We start from the raw sequence: 22,492 nt of genomic DNA on the forward strand, positions 1-22,492 counted from the left end.
TACTAAGGAAAACAGTACAGAGGTTCCTCAAAAAATTAAAAATAGAATTACCATATGATCCAGGTAATTCCACTACTGGGTATTTACCCAAAGAAAATGAGAACACTAACTCAAAAAGATATATGCTCCCCTATGTTTATTGCAGTATTATTTATAATAGTCGAGATATGGAAGCAACCCAAGTGCACATTGATTGATGAATGGATAAAGAATATGTGATATGTGTACTATATATATCATGGAATATTACTTAGCCATAAAAAAGAATGTGTTCTTGCCATTTGTTACGATGTAGATGTACCTAGAGGGTATAATGCTAAGTGAAATAAGTCAGTCAGAGAAAGACAAATGCTATATGATTTCACTCATATAGGAATTTAAGAAATAAGACAAATGAACAAAGAAAAAAGAGACAAAAAATACAGAGAACACACTGGTAGTTGTCAGAGTACAGGTGGTTGGGGGATGCGTGAAAGAGATAAAGAGGATTAAGAGTACACTTGTTGTGGGGCCCCTGGGTGGCTCAGTCATTAAAAGTCTGCCTTCGGCTCAAGTCATGATCCCAGGGTCCTGGGATCCAGCCCACGTTGGGCTCCCTGCTCGGCGGGAAGCCGGCTTCTCCCCCTCCCACTCTCCCTGCTTGTGTTCCCTCTCTTGCTGTGTCTCTCTCTGTCAAATAAACAAAATCTTTATTAAAAAAAAGTACACTTGTGATGAGCACTGAGTATATGGAATTGTGGAATCATTTTATTATAAACCTGAAACTAACAGAACACCTTATGTTAATAATACTTCAATATATATGTTGAAAAGAATTTATACATATATATATAAAGAATAAAGATATACATATATACATATATATATGAATAAGGATCATATAAAAATCATATATAAGAATAAAGAATTCTACACCTGGCAAAGTTATACACTGAAAACAGAAAAACATTGCTAAAAGAAATTAAAGAAGACTTAAATGTGGACATCCTGTGTAAATGGATTAGAAAACTTATTCTTGTTAAGACGGCAACACTACCCAAAGCAGTCTACAGATTCAGTGCAACCCCTATCAAAATTCCTATGGCTTTTTTTTTTTTTTCCAGAAATAGAAAAAGCCAGTTTACAAATTTATATGAAATTGCAAAGGGCCCCAAACAGCCCAAACAGTCTTGAAATAGAAGAAAGAGAACACACGCTTCCCAATTTCAAAACTTACAACTGTTTTTTGTTTGTTTGTTTGTTTTTTACTAAATCGATAAGGTAATTCAATGTAGAGTAGATGGTCTTTTCCAAAAATGATGCCACATAAACTGGACACCCAAATGGGGAAAAAAATGAGTCTTGTCCTCTACTTCATGCCAACACAAATATACCTGAAATGGATCACAGCACTCAGTGTAAAAGGTAAAATTATACAACTTCTAGAGTGAGAGTGACATCATCAACATGGCAGAATAAGAGTTCTCTACCATCTTACTCCCAAGCAACACCAATTTAGACAATCATCCATGAATAAGAGTGCCTTTGTGGAAGTCTGGGAGTCCAGTGGAGAAGCTCCAGCATACCACTGGAGCAAAAAGGAAAAAAAAAATCTGAGGTTGGATGCATTCAGTAGGGTAAGGGGAGCGGTTTCATTTTACCTGTGTCATCCCTTCCCCAAGTGGCACAGCTCAGTGCCAAGATCCCACAATTCTCAGCACATGACTTCTCCCATGGCTAAAAGTGAGAGCATGTGAATAACAGCCTGACTTCCCAAGCTATGTAGGATGCTGCCAGAGACTCACTTCTTTCTCACCCCATCTAGAATACTGAGGTGTGTTGCATAACTAGGTGGTGGGGAGCAGCTGGAACAACAGCAGTCACGGCTCTCAGAGGGCATCACGGGGACACAGATCCTACTAACTGATTGACAGACTGTTATCAGGAAGCCTGCCCACAAACTCATGAGGAGACCTTGCTTGTGGATCCCCAGAACTGGCATCAGGTATCCCCAATGCTCCATGTGTGCCCCCACACCCAATGGCCGGTTCTCTGTGCACACCTCCAGGGTGACAAGAGGTGCCTTTGCAAATGGCTACTAATCACACACACAAAGCTGGCCTGACTCTGCAGGTTTAAGAGAAAGCACACAAACTTGAGCATTAAGGACTACCCTAAGGCAAGCAAACAGGAGGCTCTCAGCATCTGGCCTAGGGTTACAGAATAGAGAGAGGGCATACAACCTTAAGAATTCCTCCTCAAGAGGGAACAGAAGTGTGGAGCAGGTGTATCCATAGAAAAGGACTGAGAAAGACTCAGAATCCCCACAGGGCTAATAGAAGCTTTTTCATTCCTTAAACTAGTTGGTAAGACTGGATGAAATGACTACTTCTTTAAATGAGAAAATTGCAACACAGGCTTCATGAAGCTTGAAAAATCAAGGAATGTGATACCACCAGAGAAACACAATAATTTTCTAGTAAATATCCCCAAAGAAATGGAGGTCTGTGATTTACCCAATAAAGAATTAAAAATAGTTTTTTAAAGGAAGCTCAATGAGCTTCAAGAAAACAAAGACAGTAAGATAAGGAAAACAATGCACAAACAAAATGAGAACTTTACAAAGATAGAAATCATAAAAAAAAAAAGATTCTGGAGATAAAGAATACAATGGATGAAATGAAAAATGTAGTAGAGAGCATCAATATCAGACAGGATTGAGCCAAAGAAAGAATCTCTGAGGTAGAAGACAAATCTTTTGAAATTACTCAGGTGAAGGAGAACAAAAAAGAATGAAAAGGAGTGAAGAAAGTGCAAAAGAAACAAAAGCAAAAATGAAATATTGGGACTTCATCAAGATAAAAAGCTTCTCTACAGCAAAGGAAATAGTTAACAAAACTAAAAGGCAACCTTTGAAATGGGAGAAGATATTTGCAAATGTCTTATCAGATAAAGGGCTAGTATCCAAAATCTATAAAGAACTTATCAAACTCAACACCCAAAAAAAACAAAAAATTGATCAAGAAATGGGGAGAAGACATGAACGGACATTTCTCCAAAGAAGACATACAAATGGCCAACAGACACATGAAAAAATGCTCAACATCACTCGGCATCAAGGAAGTACAAATCAAAACCACAATGAGATGCCACCTCAATGAGATACCTGTCAGAACGACTAAAATTAACAACTCAGGAAACAACCAGTGTAGGCAAGGCCACGGAGAAAGGGGAACCCTCTTACACTGCTGGTGGGAATGCAGGCTGGTACAGCCACTCTGGAAAACAGTATGGAGGTTCCTCAAAAAGTTAAAAATAGGACTACCCTACCACCCAGCAATTGCACCACTAGGTATTTATTCAAAGGATACAAACACAGTGATTCGAAGGGGCACGTGCACCCCAATGTTTCTAGGAACAGTGTCCACAATAGCCAAACTATGGAAAGAGCCCAGATGTCCATCGACAGATGAATGGATAAAGAAGAGGTGGTATATCTATCTATCTATCTATCTATCTATCTATCTATCTATCTATACACACATCTGGTATCTATACACACACACACACACACACACACACACACACACACAATGGAATATTACTCAGCTATTAAAAAGAATGAAACCTTCCCATTTGCAATGATGTGGATGGACCTAGAGGGTATTATGTTAAGTGAAATAAGTCAAGTCAGAGAAAGACAAATACCATATGATTTCACTCATATGCGGAATTGAAGAAACAAAACAGATGAACATAGGGGAGGGGAAGGAAAAAATAAAATAAGAGGAAAACAGAGAGGGAGGTAAACCACAGGAGACTCTTACCTATAAGGAACAAACAGGGTTACTGGAGGGGAGGTCTGTGGGAGGATAGAGTAACTGGGTGATGGGCATTAAGGAGGGCACTTGAAGTAAGGAGCATTGGGTGTTGTGTGTAACTGATGAATCACTGAATTCTACCTCTGAAACTAATAATACAGTATATGTTAATTAAATTGAATTTAAATAAAAAAATTTTAAAAAGGAGTATAGAAAGCATATATGAATTATAAGATACCATAAGAAAAAACAGTCTGTGAAATTATTTTACATCATAGTAGCTTGTTTTCTTGTGCATTTGGTGATTTTTTTTTAAGATACACTTATTTCATAGAGAGCACACAAACAGGGGGAGGGGCAGAGGAAGAGAGAGAGAATCCCAACTCAGGGCTCCATCTCATGACCTGAGATCATGACCTAAGCCGAAATCAAGAGTCAGATGCCTAATCAGCTGAGCCATCCAGGCGCCCCTGCATTTGGTGATTTTTGATGGTGAACTCATATTTGTTTTATTTTAATTGATGGTAATCCTGGGGCTTTCTACCAAAAATGCTTTAATCCAGTGGTACCTGGCTGGCTCAGTTGATGGAGCATGGGAATGTAGGTCTTGGGGTCATAGAGCCTACTTAAAAAAAATGCTTTAATCCAGACATGAATTTTTTTTTATTCTTTATGCCAAAGTTGGACTATATCCTGGGAATATTTTAACCCTTGGCTTAATCAGAAGTCTTGGGTTTAGCACCTTTACCTTGAGACTTGTTCAGGGCTCAGTCTCTTGAAGTGATGGCCGTTAGATAGTTCTGCCTCTCCCTGCTCTCCAGTATTTGCTCTCTGTTCAGGGATCTTTACACTAGTTTTAATGAAGGGATTTCATTTTGTTGCTATTTTTTGATTAAGACTATGGAACCCTTGGAGAGATTTTCTTATTTTTTTAGAATTCTGTGATGTACTTTAATGTATGTTTTACAGGCAGTCTAGTTGGGAGCTCCCTTTGGTATTTCTGGTTGTCCATGCTGCCAGATGCCAATGCTTGTTCTTTCATTTTATCATAATGTCATTCATTACCTCTCACCTAGAAAGAAGAATACATCCTATCTTGCCCCTCTTAATTTCACTCTCTCCAATTTTAATTTATCCTATATATGATTGCCAACTTGATGTATCTGTGAACATATTAGACATTTTAAATTCGAAGTACCTGGAAATAAGAGTTTCAAGCTCAGGAAAGATAGGGATCCTAGAGATTCGTGAGTCACTGATATAATTATCAATGCCATGAGAGTAGGTAAGGTTAGTCGGGAGACTAGAGTAGTGAGTGTAAATAGAAGAGTACAAAAGCACACCAACTTCATGGAGTAGGCAGAGAAAAACAAACTAGGAAAAGAGACTAAGAAGATAAAATGCCAGAAATTGGAAAACAAAAGAATGGCATCTCCAAATGCAAGGAAAGAGGGGGTTTCAAAGAGGGGAAATTTATAGGGTCAGATGTGGCCAGAAGGGACACAAGAGGAGAACTTATCATTTGTTTGATCATTAGAAGATGGACGATTACTATTGCCAGAGAAGTTTCAGTGTAGTGGCAAAATAGCAGTGACTGTATGAATAAGTACTGTAACTTGCTATAATCCTCTGTCCTCTTTCTCATTACATCCTACCTCCACTTCAGTAAGCTTCCTGGAACAAAAATAAACACAATTGCCTTCTGATCTTCCATAGGTGAAAGAGATTGAGGCAAATACTGGGGAGGCTAGTAAGAAGGGCAAAGGAGGAGATTGGGGATAACAGTCATTAATTTTTTGCTTGTACTTTACTTATCATAGCTATTTTATTAATGAAATTTATATAATCTGTTAGTAATAACTAATATTCCATATTTCTGATATGTTTTAGTTGAAATCTTTATATTTTATACTATCATATTTCACAATATGAAATAGAGAACAGAGAACAACTTGGTTACTTAACTGCTTGTTTCTGGAGTCAGAAAAACTCACAATTATATCTGTGCAAATCTCCACATTCAGACCAAAAAAAAAAAAGACCTTTCCTTCTAAACCTCTGTGCAAAAAGTATATGATCATGACATGCTTTGCTCTCAAGATCTTAAACTTTCTGTAAGGGTAATTAATTTAAACTGTAGTTTTCATGTATCTTAGCATAAAGTTAAACTTTCACCATAAAGAATTATCAAAGTTATACTTCAGGGAAAGATAGTACGATTGTGAAAAAAGAGCAGACAAGTAATACTTCACATATTTAGAAAATACTTTAAAATATTTAGAAACCATTTATTATTGTTATTTGAGGGCAGCCTAGGATGTATTTTTTCCAAAACTCACAAATACAACTTTTGTAATAATACATTTGACTTCTCACTTTTTACCTAAGAAACACAAAAGTGTAATTATTTGATTTGTTAATTACTTTTATCCTGCTATATTCTCCATATCCTCATACTTTTCTCTTACAAAACACAATAAAGTTAAAAATTATGAGAGACCTGCTTCCTAAGCCAGCCTTTCCCTATATTCAGCAGCACCTACTCTGGGTTCTGCTTATCCTTGAAAGTTGCATTGAAGGCCTCTGTGGACGCTTTGCCTCAGCTCCCCCTAAATGCAGTAACATTTCACATACAGAAAATCCCAACAGGCAAATTCCCTACTGTTTGAAAATATTTTTCCCATCAGAAGAATAAAAAACAATAACATAAATACATTAAACTAGTAGCTCTCTCCTTTTATGGTTTTGTTCACAACTAACATAGAACATTTGTTTTCTTCCTTATAGGTACCAGAGATTTGAAAAGGCATTTCTGTTAGCTGTTGACATTGGTGCTCATGACCTGTTTATGGTGAGTCATTCCCAGAGATGATTTTGTGCCTTCAGTTCTAAGGCTGAGTAAGTTGTCAGCTTTTGTGACCATTAAAAAGGATTAGTGTCATTTGTGCCTTAGACACATGGTGGGAAAGCATTATTCCATCTTGGCTTGCAGCTTTGCCTTCATGAAACTGGTCAATAGCCATCTAGTCTCTTTTGACTTGTTGACATTTTCCTTGCCAGGGCCCAAAGGATATTTTATGTTTTCTAAGAATTTATAATTCTTGAACTTTTCTCTTCATGTACCTTGATGTGAGGGGATGACACCTTTCTATCTAATAAGCTTAAATGTCTTTTTAATCCATCCTCTGAAGTACAGCTACAGAAGTTAGGACATAAGGCAAAATATGTACCATAGATTTTGAATGTACTCAGTTTGTCCCTTACATTTTAGTGTGAAGTAACAAATTATGAATGTTCTCACTTGTATTTAAAGTAACCACAGTGCAAAGTAGATCCAAGGGGTTATAAATTCACATACACTTTAATCCTCCCATTTATTAGCTAACAGCAGTAAAATTGGCCAGTTTCTTACAGGTCCTTGTGCTCTGTATCATTTTCTTGTAAGATCTTTTACCTAAAGCTTTGATGGCTTAGATGTTAAAATGGGTTCATGGCTTTAGGTCACTTGTCTTTGGAATGAGTTTGTTGTTTAAATTCTAGCTTTGCACCATTCATTTAAATTGTGCTTTCATTGATCATGAAAAAAATCTTTCTAATTACTTCAAAACTATGAACCTTCTGTTATTTATCATTTGTATTTTGTATTTTGTTCTGTCAAATTGAACAGGCATATTCATATATTGATGGAAGGTTTTACTATTTAATATTTACAATATCTGTGCATGTTGACATCACAGTTCAGAAATTATAACACTTTTTAGATTTTTTGATCCCACTGACTTTATCTCCACCTTTTCACCTCTGCCTCTGTTCCTCCAGTAAAGGTAGATTTTCTTCATATTTCTTTACTTGTAAGGTTGTTTTGGGTCTAGGGACAATGTACTGAAAGACTTTGTAAACTGGTAAGTAGTATACAGATATCATGTGTTACTGCTTTTAAGACAGAGCAACTATTGTTATTACATGGCTATGTAAGAAATAACGAAGACCTGAAACAGGGCCTGAATTACACGAATGTAAAGGAGAGGATATTTTTTAAGCAAAATCAAGATGATTCTGTAAGACCTTAGATGAAAATAAAATATTTTGATTGTAAGAATAAATACTATAATAGAAAGGAAACATTACCATAAAAGTATAGAGAACAAAAGTAAAATCCACTTGAAATCTTGCAGTCTAGAAATGAATATCCTTTAAAATACCTCTCTGTGTGAATATGCGTGTATGTTTGTGTGTGTGTGTATTGTACATTTGTTTATAACGAGTTTTTTCATTCAACAATATAACATAGTTTTCCATATCAGTAAACATAAATCTATATAATTTCTTCAGTGTTTACCTTGTATTCCATTTTATGGGTGGTACTGGGATAAAAACAGGCATATGGATCAATGGAACAGAATAAAGGGTCAACTAGTCTTTGACCAAGAACATACAATGGAGAGAGGATAGTCTTTTCAATAAGTAGTGGTAGGAAAATTGGATATCCACCTGCAAAAGAATGAACCTAGACCTTACATCACTCACAAAAACTAACTAAAAATGAATTGAAGACTTAAATATAAGACTGGAAACCATAAAACTTTTGGAAGAAAACATCAAGAAAAAGCTCCTTGACATTGGTCTTGGCGATGTTTGTGTGTGTGTGTATGTGTGTGTGTTTGGTTTTGTTTTTATAAGACAACAAAAAGCATAGGCCCCAAAACCTAAAATATAAGTGGGACTTGGGGTGATCTTACTCTTGATCTCAGCTCAGATCTTGATCTCGTGGTCATGGATTCAAGCCTCACATTAAAAAAAAAAAAAAAAGACAAAGAAAATTAAATAGGACTATGTCAAGTGAAATAGCTTCTGCACAACAAATGAAATAGTCAAAATAATGAGGAGGCAATCTATGAATGGGAGAAAATATTTGGAAATCATATATCTGATAAGGCGTTAATATCCAAAATATATGAGGAACAAATATAAATCAATAACAAAAAAATCAAATAATTCAATTAAAAAATGAGCAAAGGACCTAAAAAGACATTTTTTTCAAAAGGACATGCAGATGGCCAACAGGTACATGAAAAGGTACTCAACATCACTAATCACCTGGGAAATGCAAATCAAAACCACAATCTGATAACACCTGATACCTGTTAGGATGTCTTTTATCAAAAAAGAGATTATAAAGGTTGACAAAGATGTGGAAAAAAAGGGAATCCTTGTTCACTGTTGGTGGGGGTATATATTGGTGCAGCCACTATGGAAAATAATATGGAGGTTCCTCGAAAAATTAAAAATAAAACCATATGATCTAACATTTCCACCTCTGGGTAAATATCCAAAGGAAAAAAAAATCAGTATCTTGAAGTATCTACCCGTGTCTACTGCAGCATTATTCACAATAGCTAAGATGTGAAAACAACCTAAGTGTCTTTTGACAGATGAAGGAAATCTTGCCATTTGCTATATCATTGACAAACCTGGAGGGCATTACAGTAAGGAAAATAAGCCAGGTAGAGAAAGACAAATATTGTATGGCATCAGTTATATATGGAATCTTAAAAAATAAGTAAAAACTAATTTCACAGAAATAGAGTAAAATGGTAGTTGCCAGGGGCTAGTTAATGCTCTTTGTGCCCTGTTTTAAAAATCTTTTACTACCCCAAGGTCTTGAAAATTCTTTTTTTTTTTTTAAAGGTTTTATTTTTAAGTAATCTCTACACCCAGCATGGGGCTCAAAGTCACACACACACACACCAACCCCCCAATCAAGAGTTGCATGCTCTACAGACTAAGCCAGCCAGGTGCCCCAAAACTTCTTTTTATCTTCCAGAATTTGTATTATTTTAATGTTAACATTTAAACCTACAATCCACCTCTGTTGATTTTTAAGAGGATATATCTCAAAATTGATTTCTATCATATGTATATCCAGTGGGCTTGTGACATTTATTGACAAAATTGTCCTTTGCTTGCTGCTTTACAGGGTCACCTTTGTCATAAGTGAGGTTCCCACAGAAATGCACATCAAAATCATAATGAGATATCACCTCACACCAGTCAGAATGGCTAGTATCAAAATGATAAGAAATAACAAGTGGTGGGGGCACCTGACTGGCTCAGTTTGTGGAGTGTAAAACTCTTGATCTTGGAGTTGTGAGTTTGAGCCCCATGTTGGGTATAGAAATTACTTAAAAGTATTAAAAAAAAAAAAAAAAGAACAAGTGGTGGCAAGGATGTGGAGAATGTTGGCAGGAATGTAAATTAGTGCAGCCACTATGGAAAATGGTATGGAGGTTCCTTAAAAAATTAAAAATAGAAATACCATATCCAATAATTCTGCTACTGGATATTTACCCAAAGAAAATGAATACACTCGGGGCGCCTGGGTGGCTCAGTCGTTAAGCGTCTGCCTTTGGCTCAAGTCATGATCCCAGGGTCCTCGGATCAAGCCCCACATTGGGCTCCCTGCTCAGCGGGAAGCCTGCTGCCTCTCTCACACTCCCCTTGCTTGTGTTCCCTCTCTCGCTGTCTCTCTCTCTGTCAAATAAATAAATAAAATCTTAAAAAAAAAAAAAGAAAGAAAATTAATACACTCATTTGAAAAGATATATGCACCCCTATGTTTATTGCAGCATTATTTACAATAGCCAAGATATGGAAGCAACCCAAGTGTCCATCCATAAATAAATGGGTAAAGAAAATGTGATGTATGCATATACACACACACACACAATGGAATATTAGCTATAAAAAAGAATGAAATCTTGTCATTTGTGACAACATGGATGGACCTAGAGGGTATTATGCTAAGTGAAATAAATCAGGCAGAGAAAGACAAATACAATATGATTTCACTTATATGTGAAGCTAAAAATAAAAACAAATGAACAAACAAACACCAAAAAGAAACAAACAGGCTCATAAATAAAGAGAACAAAATGGTGATTGTCAAAGTAGAGGGGTGTAGGGGGATGGGCAAAGTAGGTGAAGGGGATTAAGAGCTACAATCCTGCACATATAAAATAAGTTAGGGAGATGAAGAGTACAGCATAGGGAATATAGTCAATAATATTGTAATAACTTTGTGTGTTGACAAATGGTAACTACACTTATCATGGTAAGCATTGCATAATGTATAGATCTGTTGAACCACTATATTGTATACCTGCAAATAATGTAATACTGTATGTCAACTATAATTCAATGAAAATAAACCAAGTGCCCATATATATGTGTAGGTCTACTACTAGACTCTGTCCTTGCTCCAATACCAAACTGCCTTAATTACTTTATAAATATTTATATCCAATAGTGTAAGTCTTCCAAGTTTGTTTAAATGTGTTGTTCTTACTCTAACTTGTGATAGATGCTTAAGTCATGGATTTTTCAGCTTCTGTTTCTTAATGTATGCATTCAAGGGTATAATTTCCATTTAAGCATGGCTTTGATTGCATTCTGACAATTTGGTGTGTCTATTTTTCATTATCATTCAGCTCAAGCTATTTCTAACATATCTGTTGGGAATTCTTCTTTGCTCTAGGTTTCTTAAAGTGTATTTCCTAATTTCAAACAATAAAACATTTTCTAGGGAGACACACACACACACACACACCCCTTAACCTATTCTGTATTACATCAACCCTTTGAAATTTATTGAAATTCCTTTATGGCTCATTATATGGTCAATGGTAAGATTTCCATGTGCATTGAAGAAAATGTGCAGTCTACAGTTTACAGTTGTTGAATGCAGTGTTCCATATAAAATCAAGTTTGTTAGTCATGTTTTTCAGTTCTTCTGTATCGTCACTGAGACTGTGTTTTAAAATTTTCCACTATAATTGTGGACTTGTCTTTTTTGTTTTGTTTTAACACTGTGTAATTAGGTGCATGCCAATTTTCTTGGTATATTGAGCCTTCATCATTATGAAACATTCTTCTATTTTGTAATAATGCTTCTTGCCTTAAAACCTACTTCATCTTGGGGTGCCTGGGTGGTGGCTCAGTCGTTAAGCATCTGCCTTCGGCTCAGGTCATGATCCCAGAGTCCTGGGATCAAGCCCCGCATCGGGCTCCCTGCTTGGCGGGAAGCCTGCTTCTCCCTCTCCCACTCCCCCTGCTTGTGTTCCCTCTCTCGCTGTGTCTCTCTCTGTCAAATAAATAAATAAAATATTAAAAAAAAAAACCTACTTCATCTCAAAGTATACCTACACCAGTTTTATTTTGGTTTGTATTTGCTTCATATATCATGTATGCATATCTCCTTATATTTAAGTTGTATCTCTTGTAAGCAATATATAATTGTATATTTATAATCAACTGTCACCTTTGTCTTTCAATTAGATTATTTAATTGAATTATAATATAAATAATACAATTGTGTTTGTCCTACCCTCTTTCTTTTCTATTTGTTCCACCTATTCTATGTCCTTTTACCTAACCACCCTTGCCCTTTATTATGTTAATTATATTATTCCATTTTTCCCTCCAGTTTGCTTATTAGTTACATTTTTCCTCTAATTGGATCTTTTTGTTCTTTTTTTTTTTTTTTTAAGATTTTATTTATTTATTTGAGAGAGAGAATGAGAGAGAGAGAGAGCACGCGCGCACATGAGAGGGGGGAGGGTCAGAGGGATAAGCAGACTCCCTGCTGAGCAGGGAGCCCGATGCGGGACTCGATCCCGGGTCTCCAGGATCATGACCTGAGCCGAAGGCAGTCGCTTAACCAACTGAGCCACCCAGGCGCCCTGGATCTTTTTGTTCTTGTTTTGGGATCATTTGGTCTTATCTCTTTGTTCTTTTTTTATTGAATGTTGTATATAGAATTTTAAAAATGTAGTGATAATTTGATGCTGTGTATGATGCTGTTTTCCTCCAGAAAGAATTTACTTTTGCTTCTGGCAGGTAGTTAAGGTAGGGGTTAAATGATACCTTAATCTATTCTAGGATTGAGTTTATTTGAAGATGAGTTTCAGTCTAAGAACTGGCTTATTTCTACTTTATACTTACATCAAGAGTGTAGCCCCTCAGGAATCTAGTTGGAAGCCCTGCCCTTTAGCAGACCCTGAAGTATAACTTTGTGGTCTTTGCCCATTGACTCTACCTAAAGCTCTCTGCAGTTTCTCAACTTTTCAAACACTACTTTCTGTTAAGTTTCTCACCCTCTTGGCCGCCAATTCCATATTGGCAAATGCTTTGAAAAGCAAAAGCAGCACCAAATGTCAGGCTTACCTCTCTGGGCTTTGCTTCTGTCTAGAATCTTGGTCCTTCAAATACTCACTGTCTTGGTAGTTCTCCAATATCTTCAAGCAGAATTTTAAAAATTATTTTATCCAGCTGTTCTAGTTACTATCAGCAAGAGTATTGGCTGATATATCCTTATCTGGGTAACTGGAATCAGAAGTTCTGCAGAATATTTTTAGAAGGTGAGTGAAGTGTTTAAATTGGCACTAGCTGCTTTCCAATTCTGGATAACCCCCTGCAGTGTGCTATTATGTTTGAACTATTAATCACTAAGAGCCTTAAATGTCACAAATTCTACTTTAAAGCATGACATATCATCAATTTTATGCCCGAAACGGAGCAAATGAAATTTTATAAGATGTTGTATATACTAGGGTTTATTGTTCAATTATAGCAAAAGCATCAAAAAAAGAAAAGCCTAAGTTTTTTAAACTTTATCTTATTTTCAAAAAAGTAAAAAAAAACTTTTCAGCCCTTCAAGTTGAAGAATTGTATTAATCTTATAAGGTTAATAATGCAGAGCTTTCCTTTTTGATAATAATAGAAGATATTTGTGTTTATGCCTGCTTAAATTTATAGTCTGTCTTTCTTGAGGACATGCCAAGTGCTTTATGATTATCAGCAACAAAGTCATTACATCTCACAAAATTAAAGCAGCTAACTTTTCTTGATCATCTGCAAAGGCATTATACCAGATAATGCCTTATATAATGATATAACATATTATGTTAATATAATATATAATATATATTATACTATTTTATAAATTATCTTATTTTATAAGATAAAATAAGATAATATAAGCAACTATTTAATTTTCATAATAATCCTAACCAATAGAATTATTATACCTATTTATAGTTGATAAAACTGATTATAAGGAAAACTAAGAATTATGAGTCAAACTCAGATGTGTTTGACTCTAAAGTTCATACTAATTCCATTTATACCAAACGACTTATATAAACTAAAAGTTTGGAAGTTTCCCAAAGCTGTGATTTATGACTTGATTACTCCCCATAACTAAGTTCAAAAAACTATTCTTTTCCTTTTATTATTTACCAAAATTCAAAAGTTATCTGTAAGAATGTTTATTGCAGAATGACATCTGATCTAGCTTAAATGATTTACAGAACCCTGGTTTATTTAGAGTATCATTCATCCAGATTAAGAGCTCTTAATCTATAATAAAAGGAAGTGTACAGTGAATATAGAAAGGACCACAGAAAAATAACACCAATGCCTATTTCCCTATGTCTCATTCATGGCTCCAGGGAAGAATGCTTTCACATGTTTAGTGATAGTTTTTTTAAAGATAGATGTGGTATATGTCAAACATGATATTGATAGATCTTCTAGGACTGTGAGTCTGCTCTTTGAGAACCCATCTGCATCTTGGGAGACATGAAGAAGAGTTGTATCTTAGAGTGTCATGTGAACTGGATAAGTACAACACTTTTTAAAGTGTCTGTCCCCAATTTCCTGTCCTTTAAAAAAAACAGTAGTTTCTGGGGCACCTGGATGGCTCAGATGTTTAAGCATCTGCCTTCAGTTCAGGTCATGATCTGGAGGTCCTGGTATCGACCCCGCGTCGAGCTCCCTGCTCAGTGGGGAGCCTGGTTCTCCCTCTCCCTCTGCTACTCCCTCTGCTTGTGCTCTCTCTGTCAAATAAATAAATAAAATCTTAAAAAAACAAAACAAAACATTAGTTTCTCATTGACCCCTGCAGTTCAAGGTTATTTCCTACCAAAACCCAAGCAAAAAGGAGTATTTATATAATCAATATTGGCTCAACTGTTTTAAAATATTACTGGTAAGGGAAGAGGATTTTCCACTTCCAGCTAATGAACAAATTGGTTTTCATACTTGCCCTCCCACTGTAAACTACTATAAAACTGAACAAAATATAAGACAACTATATTTAGGCATTGGACAATAAGTCCTGCAGGACTTTGCTTCTTAAAAAATAGGGAATACACAGATGGCTCTCTATATAATTTCCAGAACAGAGACCAGTAATGTCACTCAACTGGAGAGCCAAAGATAAGAATTCAGAATTCAGAGATGATGAGTGATCTAGAATTTGTGGGGCAACATACCAGAATGGGAAAATCTGTGTGAAGAGTGGGGACCCAGAAGTCTACAAGGTGGCTCCTTTGGGTCCTTGATGGAAGGCTAAGCCACAAGTACACAAGGCTTACCAAAGAGTCACTTCTGTGAGACTGAGAGCTAAATGGAGAGGCTGCTGGGACGCCTGGGTGGCTCAGTCAGTTAAGCGTCTGTCTTCGGCTCAGGTCATGTTTCGAGGGTCCTGGGATCGAGTCCTACATCGGACTCCTTGCTCAGTGGGGAGCCTGCTTCTCCCTCTGGCCCTCCCCCTGCTGTGCTCTCTCTCTGACAAATAAATAAAATCTTAAAATAAATAAATAAATAAATGGAGAGGCTGCATAATGCTGAGAGGTGCTAGAATTCTGGATCAAAGTGAAGCAACTTCACTGGGCATTTATATGAAACCACAGAAGTGCCATGTTTGAACATAAAAGCCATATCCCAGGACTCTGTACAAAACTGAAAGAGATCTGTCTTTAAAAATCACAAAACCAACTGGACATGTTCAAAAGAATCTACCACTAATTTAATGCCCTGCTAGTACAAAATTCAACACCCTTTAAAAGACAATATTACCCAAACTCCTTATAATGTGATGTCCCCTATATATATCACACGGTAACACATTATTAGGTATGTGAGAAGCAGGAAAATGTGATGTATAATGAAGAGGAAAAGGAGCTAATGGTAACAGATCCTGAGAGGACCCAGATACTGAAAGGAGAGGAAAAAAACTTTGGAGCAACTATTATAAGTTCAAGTATTTTAAAGAAAAGATGAACATAATGATTGAATATATAGGGATTCTTAGCAGAGATAAGAAAACTTAAAAGGGGCAAAAGAAATTCTAGAACTGAAAAATGTAAAATCTGAAATGAAAAATTCCCTGGCTAGGTTTAGCAAAAGACTGTACAATATAATAAAGGATCCATAGACATCAAGACAGATTAGTAGAAATCATCCAATCTTAATAAAAGGAAGGAAAAATATTACAAAAATTAATAAAGCCTCAGTAATTTGTGAAATCAAAATCAGTTGGTCTAAAATACATGTTATTCGTGGAAAACAGCCTACATTTCCAAGAAGCTCAGTGAACTCCAAATAGACAAAGCAATACTCAGGCACGCCACATCTCAGCGCAGCTTATCCAAACTATTGAAAAACAATGGTGAAGAGAAAAATCTAAAAAATACCCAGAAAATAAACAAACAAAAGGACATAGAAGGACCAATTAATATGAATTATGGCTGACTTCTCAACAGAAAAATGATGCCAAAAGATAATGTAACATCTTTAATGTACTGAAAAAATAACTCACAATACAAAATTTTATATCCAGTGAAAATTATCTTAAAATAGTGAAATAAAGACACTTTTGAATAAATGAAAGCTGAGATAGCACCAACTCAGGAGACCTGCGCTACAAGAAAAATTAAAAGAAATTCTTCAGGCAGAACAAATATTATACTAGATAGAAACATGGTCTATAGAAAAGAATGAAGAGCTCTGGCAATGGTAAATGTGGATTAGTAGTAAAAGTATTTTTTCCTCATGTAAAAAATTCTTTAAAAGATAATTGTCCAAAGCAAAATAATAATTCATTGTGGTATTTATAACATGTAGATTGAAATGAATGACAGTAAATCCTAACATCATGGTGGATGGTAAAATGGAATCATACTATTGTAAGATTCATACCTTTTACCAGAAGTGGTACAATATTCATCCTTTCTGATGGCTGAGTAATATTCCATTGTATATATGGACCACATCTTCTTTATCCATTCATCTGTTGAAGGGCATCTCAGCTCTTTCCACGGTTTGGCTATTGTGGACATTGCTGCTATGAATATTGGGTTGCATATGGCCCTTCTTTTCACTACATCTGTGTCTTTGGGGTAAATACCCAGGAGTGCAATTGCTGGGTAGCTCTATTTTTAATTTTTTGAGGCACCTCCACACTGTTTTCCAAAGTGGCTGTACCAACTTGCATTCCCACCAACAGTGTAAAAGGGTTCCCCTTTCTCCACAACCTCTCCAACATTTGTTGTTTCTTGCCCTGTCAATTTTTGCATTCTAACTGGTATAAGGTGGTATCTCAATGTGGTTTTGATTTGAATTTCCCTGATGGCTAATGATGATGAACATTTTTTCATGTGTCTGTTAGCCATTTGTATGTCATCTTCAGAGAAGTGTCTGTTCATGTCTTCTGCCCATTTTTGGACTTATTTGTTTTTTGGATGTTGAGTTTGAAAAGTTCTTTACAGATCTTGGATACCAGCCCTTTATCTGCATGGATGGGACTGGAGGAGATTATGCTAAGTGAAATAAGTCAAGCAGAGAAAGTCAATTATCATATGGTTTCACTTATTTGTGGAACATAAGGAACAGCATGGAAGACATTAGGAGAATGAAGGGAAAAATGAAGGGGGGGAATCAGAGGGAGAGATGAACCATGAGACACTATGGACTCTGAGAAACAAACAGGGTTTTAGAGGGGAGAGGGGTGGGGGAATGGGTTAGCCTGATGATGGGTATTAAGGAGAGCACATACTGCATGGAGCACTGGGAGTTGTACGAAAACACAATGAATCATGGATCACCACATCAAAAACTAATGATGTATGGTGACTAACATAACATAATAAAATAAAATTTTAAAAAAGTGGTACAATATTAATTCTAAGCAGACTGTGATAAGTTAACACTGTGTATTATAGTGCCTAGAGGGTTTTCTTAAAAATTTAAATAGGTATGCAGCTAAAAAAAAAAGTCAATAGAGGAAAATTTAAAAAGACGTTTAAAATACTCAATCCAAAAGAGGGTAGGACAGGAAGGAAAATTAAATTTAGATTAACTGGACACTCCAATTAAAATGCAGATTGAATTTTTTTTAAGTCTGAGATTGTCAGACTGGATAAAAAGCAAGACCTACTTATATTCTGCCTGTAAGAGAAACACATTAGTTATTATGACACAAATTTAAAAGATACAACACACAAAACATAAGTACCAGACAAAGTAGATTTCAGAACAAAGGAAGTATTAAAAGACATAGAGATACTCATGATAATAAAAGGTCAGCAGAAAGACATAATTCTAAATGTTTATATACAAAATAACTGAGTTTCAAATATACAAAGCAAAAGATGACAACCAAAAAAGAAAAATAGACAAATGTAGTAATTCACAGACTAAGTAGTACAAAAATCCATAAGGATACAGAATATATGAACCTATCCACCAACTTGACCTGATGTTTTTTGAACCTATATTTAACAACTTTAGAATGCACATTCTTGGGATGCCTGAGTGGGTCAGTCCGTTAAGCATCTGCCTTCGGCTCAGGTCAGGATCCCAATGTCCTGGGATTGAGTCCTGCATTGGGCTCCCTGCTCAGCGGAGAGTCTGTTTCAGCCTCTCTGCCTGCTGCTCCCCCTGCTTGTGCTCTCTCTCACTCTCTCTCTCTCTCTCTGACAAAAAAAAAAAAAGAATGCACATTCTTTTCAAATGCACGTGGAACATACACTAAACATAGATTATATGCTGGTCCAAAAATAAAGCACAATACACTTCAGAAGAGTGAACTATGACACCAAAGGAATTAAATTACAATTCAGTAGCATTCAATTTATCAACAAAGTTCCCAACTATTTACATATTAAGCAGTATTTTTCTAAAAGTCTCATGGGTCAAAGAAGAAATCATAAGAGAATTTAGGAAATATTTTGAATTGAATTTTATCAAAATATGTGGGATGATTATAATCAGTTGTATAAAATAAATTGCCATTGAGTCCATATTGATTCAAGTAAGTACATAAGTAAATAAATAAACCCAACTAATAAATATAAAAGGAATGATTGAGAAAATCACAATTTGGCAGATATTATAGTCATAATGGAGTAAGGCAAGAATAATTAATGGATGCTATAACTGTAAAAGTTTCCTGAGATACAGGGTATTTACATTGTCTCAAAATATTTCCCCACAAAGTATGTGTTATTTACAAAAGAAAAAGAGAAACTTTACAGTGGAAGGCTGGTAAACACCATGTTAATTAAGTGATCAAAACACCATCATCAATAATGGAACAAATCAAAATAATCTGCTACCTTATATACTACAATAAGAACACAACAGCCATTCTGTGATATTCCTGCAAAAAAGGGCATAACCGGCATCTAATCCTGAGGAAACATCAGTTGAACCCAAATTGAGGGACATTATAAAAACTAACCTATACTATCCAAAAAATGCCAAGTTCATGTGAATGAAAGGAAGACTAAAGACCTAATGTATACAAAAGGAGTCTAAAGAGACATAACAACTAAATCTGTCAAGAAATTGATCTTTGTGATATGAAAAACATTACTGGAACAATTGGTGCAATTTCAGTGATTTAAGCTGGAATGTTATCATTGTAACCTTATGATTTTGATGATTTGATTGTGGTTATATAGGAGAATGTCCTAATTAGTAGGAAATAAACACCAAAGTATTCAGGAGTGTGTTGGCAACTTCCTCTCAAATAATTCAGAAGGAAAAATCTTTGTCCTGTATTTGAAACTTCTCTAACTCTGAGATTGCTTAAAATTTTTTTAAAGAAAAAAAATTTTCACTGTTGTCATGGCTCTAGACTCTTTATTGTTCATGTTTTTCTAGGTAGAAGCTGTGTGGTTTGGGAGTCTGTTTCTATTGGTCACAGAAATGCTGCTTTTAATTTTGTGTCTTTGGGATCTTATTCTGCTTTTGAAAATTCAGGTAACCTCTCCAACCTAATTATTACTGTGGCATAAAACTACTCATTTGCCACCCAAGATTGCTTCTCTGGCCCCATGTTGGATGGCATGAAGATGAGTATGCCTTCTGAACATTCTCACGTTGGCATCCCTAATTACCTTGGCCATTGGCACAGGACCAGTTGGAATGTCAAGTTTGTGCCATTTGATAATGCTATAAAAAGACCTATAGCTGCTGCTCTCCAGCCATCTGTGCCTTCCCTTGGCATGACACTATTGGGTAGTTTGTCTTTCATTGGCATGATTTCTGTAGTGTGGCTTACATCTGCCACTCCTAGGCACTTGCTTGATGATCAAGTTGACATAAAATTGCCTCTTTGGCACTGTTTCTATATAGAGGAGTTTTATACCTGCTAACTTCTGAAATAAGAATTACCATTCATTACATACAATATAATTGTAATTTTAAATATTATAACTATAGACGTTTCTGGCTTCTATTCTGACTCAAACTTATCCATTTGGACTTCCAATTTCAGTTTTCCCAGTCAGAAGTCTTCATTCTAAAGAATTAACTTCTAAATGAAATGTACCTCTTCTGTTTTAAGACACTGGATTGAGTGCATACATCAACCTCTCCCTCCTGTGCCAAATCTCTAGAAATGATGGAACGTGTGTGTGTGTGTGTGTGTGTGTGTATTTAAAATTTATAACTGGAATTCAAAACAAGAATGTATGATGGACCAGAAGCTGTGAGGAATCCACTGAAAGCTGTAAAACAGACAAAACGAGATTGAAAAAGAAAGCAGAAACCTGAATGGCAAGAGGAGAATACTGCTCCCAAGGTTGGAAAAAGCACCAGAAATTCCCCATGCCTATGGAAAGAGATACTAGGAATTGGAAAAATGTGCCTGGGCAAGCAAGGGTGAATAATCAGGTTGCAGTAGGGTGCATGAGAGGAAAAAAGTCAAAATAAATAAATACTAATTTCCCCAGGTCTTGTTAAAAAAGTAAGTTGATATGATTATGCTAAGAATTTAGGACTATACACAAGAAAAATAGGAATAGATGGTGTTGTGGAATAAATTCTGTCCCCATGCCCTCCCGAATCCATATGTTTAAGCTTTAACCCTCAGAGTGACTGTATTAGGAGATAGGCCATTAAAGTGGATCCCTAATGCAATATGAGAGTGTCTTTATAAAAAGATGAGTCGCCAGGGATGCATGTGCACAGAGGAAAGGCCATGAGAGTTTACAGCAAGGAGGTGGCTATCTGCAAGCCAACGAGAGAGGCCTCAGGAAGAAGCCAAACCTGTCAACAGCTTGATCTTGGACCTTTAGCCTCCAGAATTGTGAGAAGATACATTTCTGTTGTTGAAAGCACCCAGCCGATGGTATTTTGTTATGGCAGCACTATCAGACTAACACAAACAGCATAACCTTGGAACCAATAGATAGGAAAAATACAAGAAAGAAAGCTTAATGAATTATTAAAAAGCAAATAGGAAATAATCAAAAGGAAATCACAAATGGCATAGTAAATAGAAAATACAAAATAAGCTGTCAAGAATGTCTAGTCAGTAATTATAATGCGAAATGTGAATGAATTAAGTTCACCTATTGAAAATCAGAGACCATAAGATTGGATTTTTAAAATATCCTGATATATGTTGCACTTAAAAAAAAAAACCCTCCAAACTCAAAATTACATGGGAAAGTTCAAATGGAAAAAGATATACAAATAAATGCTGCCAAAACCAAGTATGAGACAAAATATATGTACACAAAAAGATTAGAGAAGGAAAAGTAAGGTACTTTAAAAATAGGTCCTGATATTTGATATTTGATTTGATATTTCTCTTTTCAAAAGTTGGTGCCTTCTCATCCCCTTGAATGTGAGCTGGACTTAGTAACTCACTTCAGTTATAACTTCTGAAACTAGGTAATATAATGTGTTGTGGCTTTCTTTTCGATCCCTTTGTCTCTGAACACTTGTTTTGTGGGAAACTAGTTGCCATGTCATTAGGACATTCAGGCAGCCTTATTGAGAGGTCTATGCAGTGGCATACCAATGTATCTTATGAAAAGCCTCCAGCCAAAAACATGTGAATGAGCCACCCAGTAGGACCTAAGTAGGTCCTTCATCCCCAAACTTTCAGATGACTGCAGCTCTGGTCAGCATCTTGACTGCAACCTCATGACAGACCCTGAATCAGAATCACCCAGTTAAGTTGTCCTATATTCCTGACCTTCAGAAATTGTGAGATAATCACTGTTTATTGTTTTAAGCTGCCAATTTTGGGGTAGTTTTTTATGCAGCAATAGACAACTAATACAAAGAGATCCTTCATAATTATATAGTTGACAGTAGAATCCATCAAGTAGATATAGCACTATTCATTTAACTACAGAGCTTCAAAATGTTTTTGTTTTTTTAAAGAAAAAGCTTCAAGGAAAAATTGAAAAATCCACAAAATGCAGGATTTTAATACACACTTCTCAGAAAACTATATACTAAGAAGGAAATAAACAGTGATGATCTTGAGGGTTTGAATAACAATCAGAAAACTTGAGCTAATGAAGATCTATTTAATAATCAATTCACAT

General features: G+C 35.8%; 1 protein-coding gene across 17 annotated transcripts in view; it reads left to right on the plus strand.

Annotated features, from left to right (window-relative positions):
* WDPCP (WD repeat containing planar cell polarity effector) overlaps positions 1-22,492 on the plus strand; it is a 445,572-nt gene that overhangs the window by 246,160 nt on the left and 176,920 nt on the right. For all 17 annotated transcript variants that reach the window (XR_013441769.1, XR_013441770.1, XR_013441771.1 and 14 more), the window contains one exon: positions 6,588-6,651. Coding sequence is in view for 12 of the 17 variants with exons in the window: in XM_078056482.1 (XP_077912608.1) it covers positions 6,588-6,651 (64 nt within the window). In the remaining 5 variants the exon portion in view is untranslated. The remainder of the gene's footprint in view (positions 1-6,587; positions 6,652-22,492) is intronic.

Source organism: Halichoerus grypus, chromosome 10 (genome assembly GCF_964656455.1).
Source record: "Halichoerus grypus chromosome 10, mHalGry1.hap1.1, whole genome shotgun sequence".
Lineage (NCBI taxonomy): Eukaryota > Metazoa > Chordata > Mammalia > Carnivora > Phocidae > Halichoerus > Halichoerus grypus.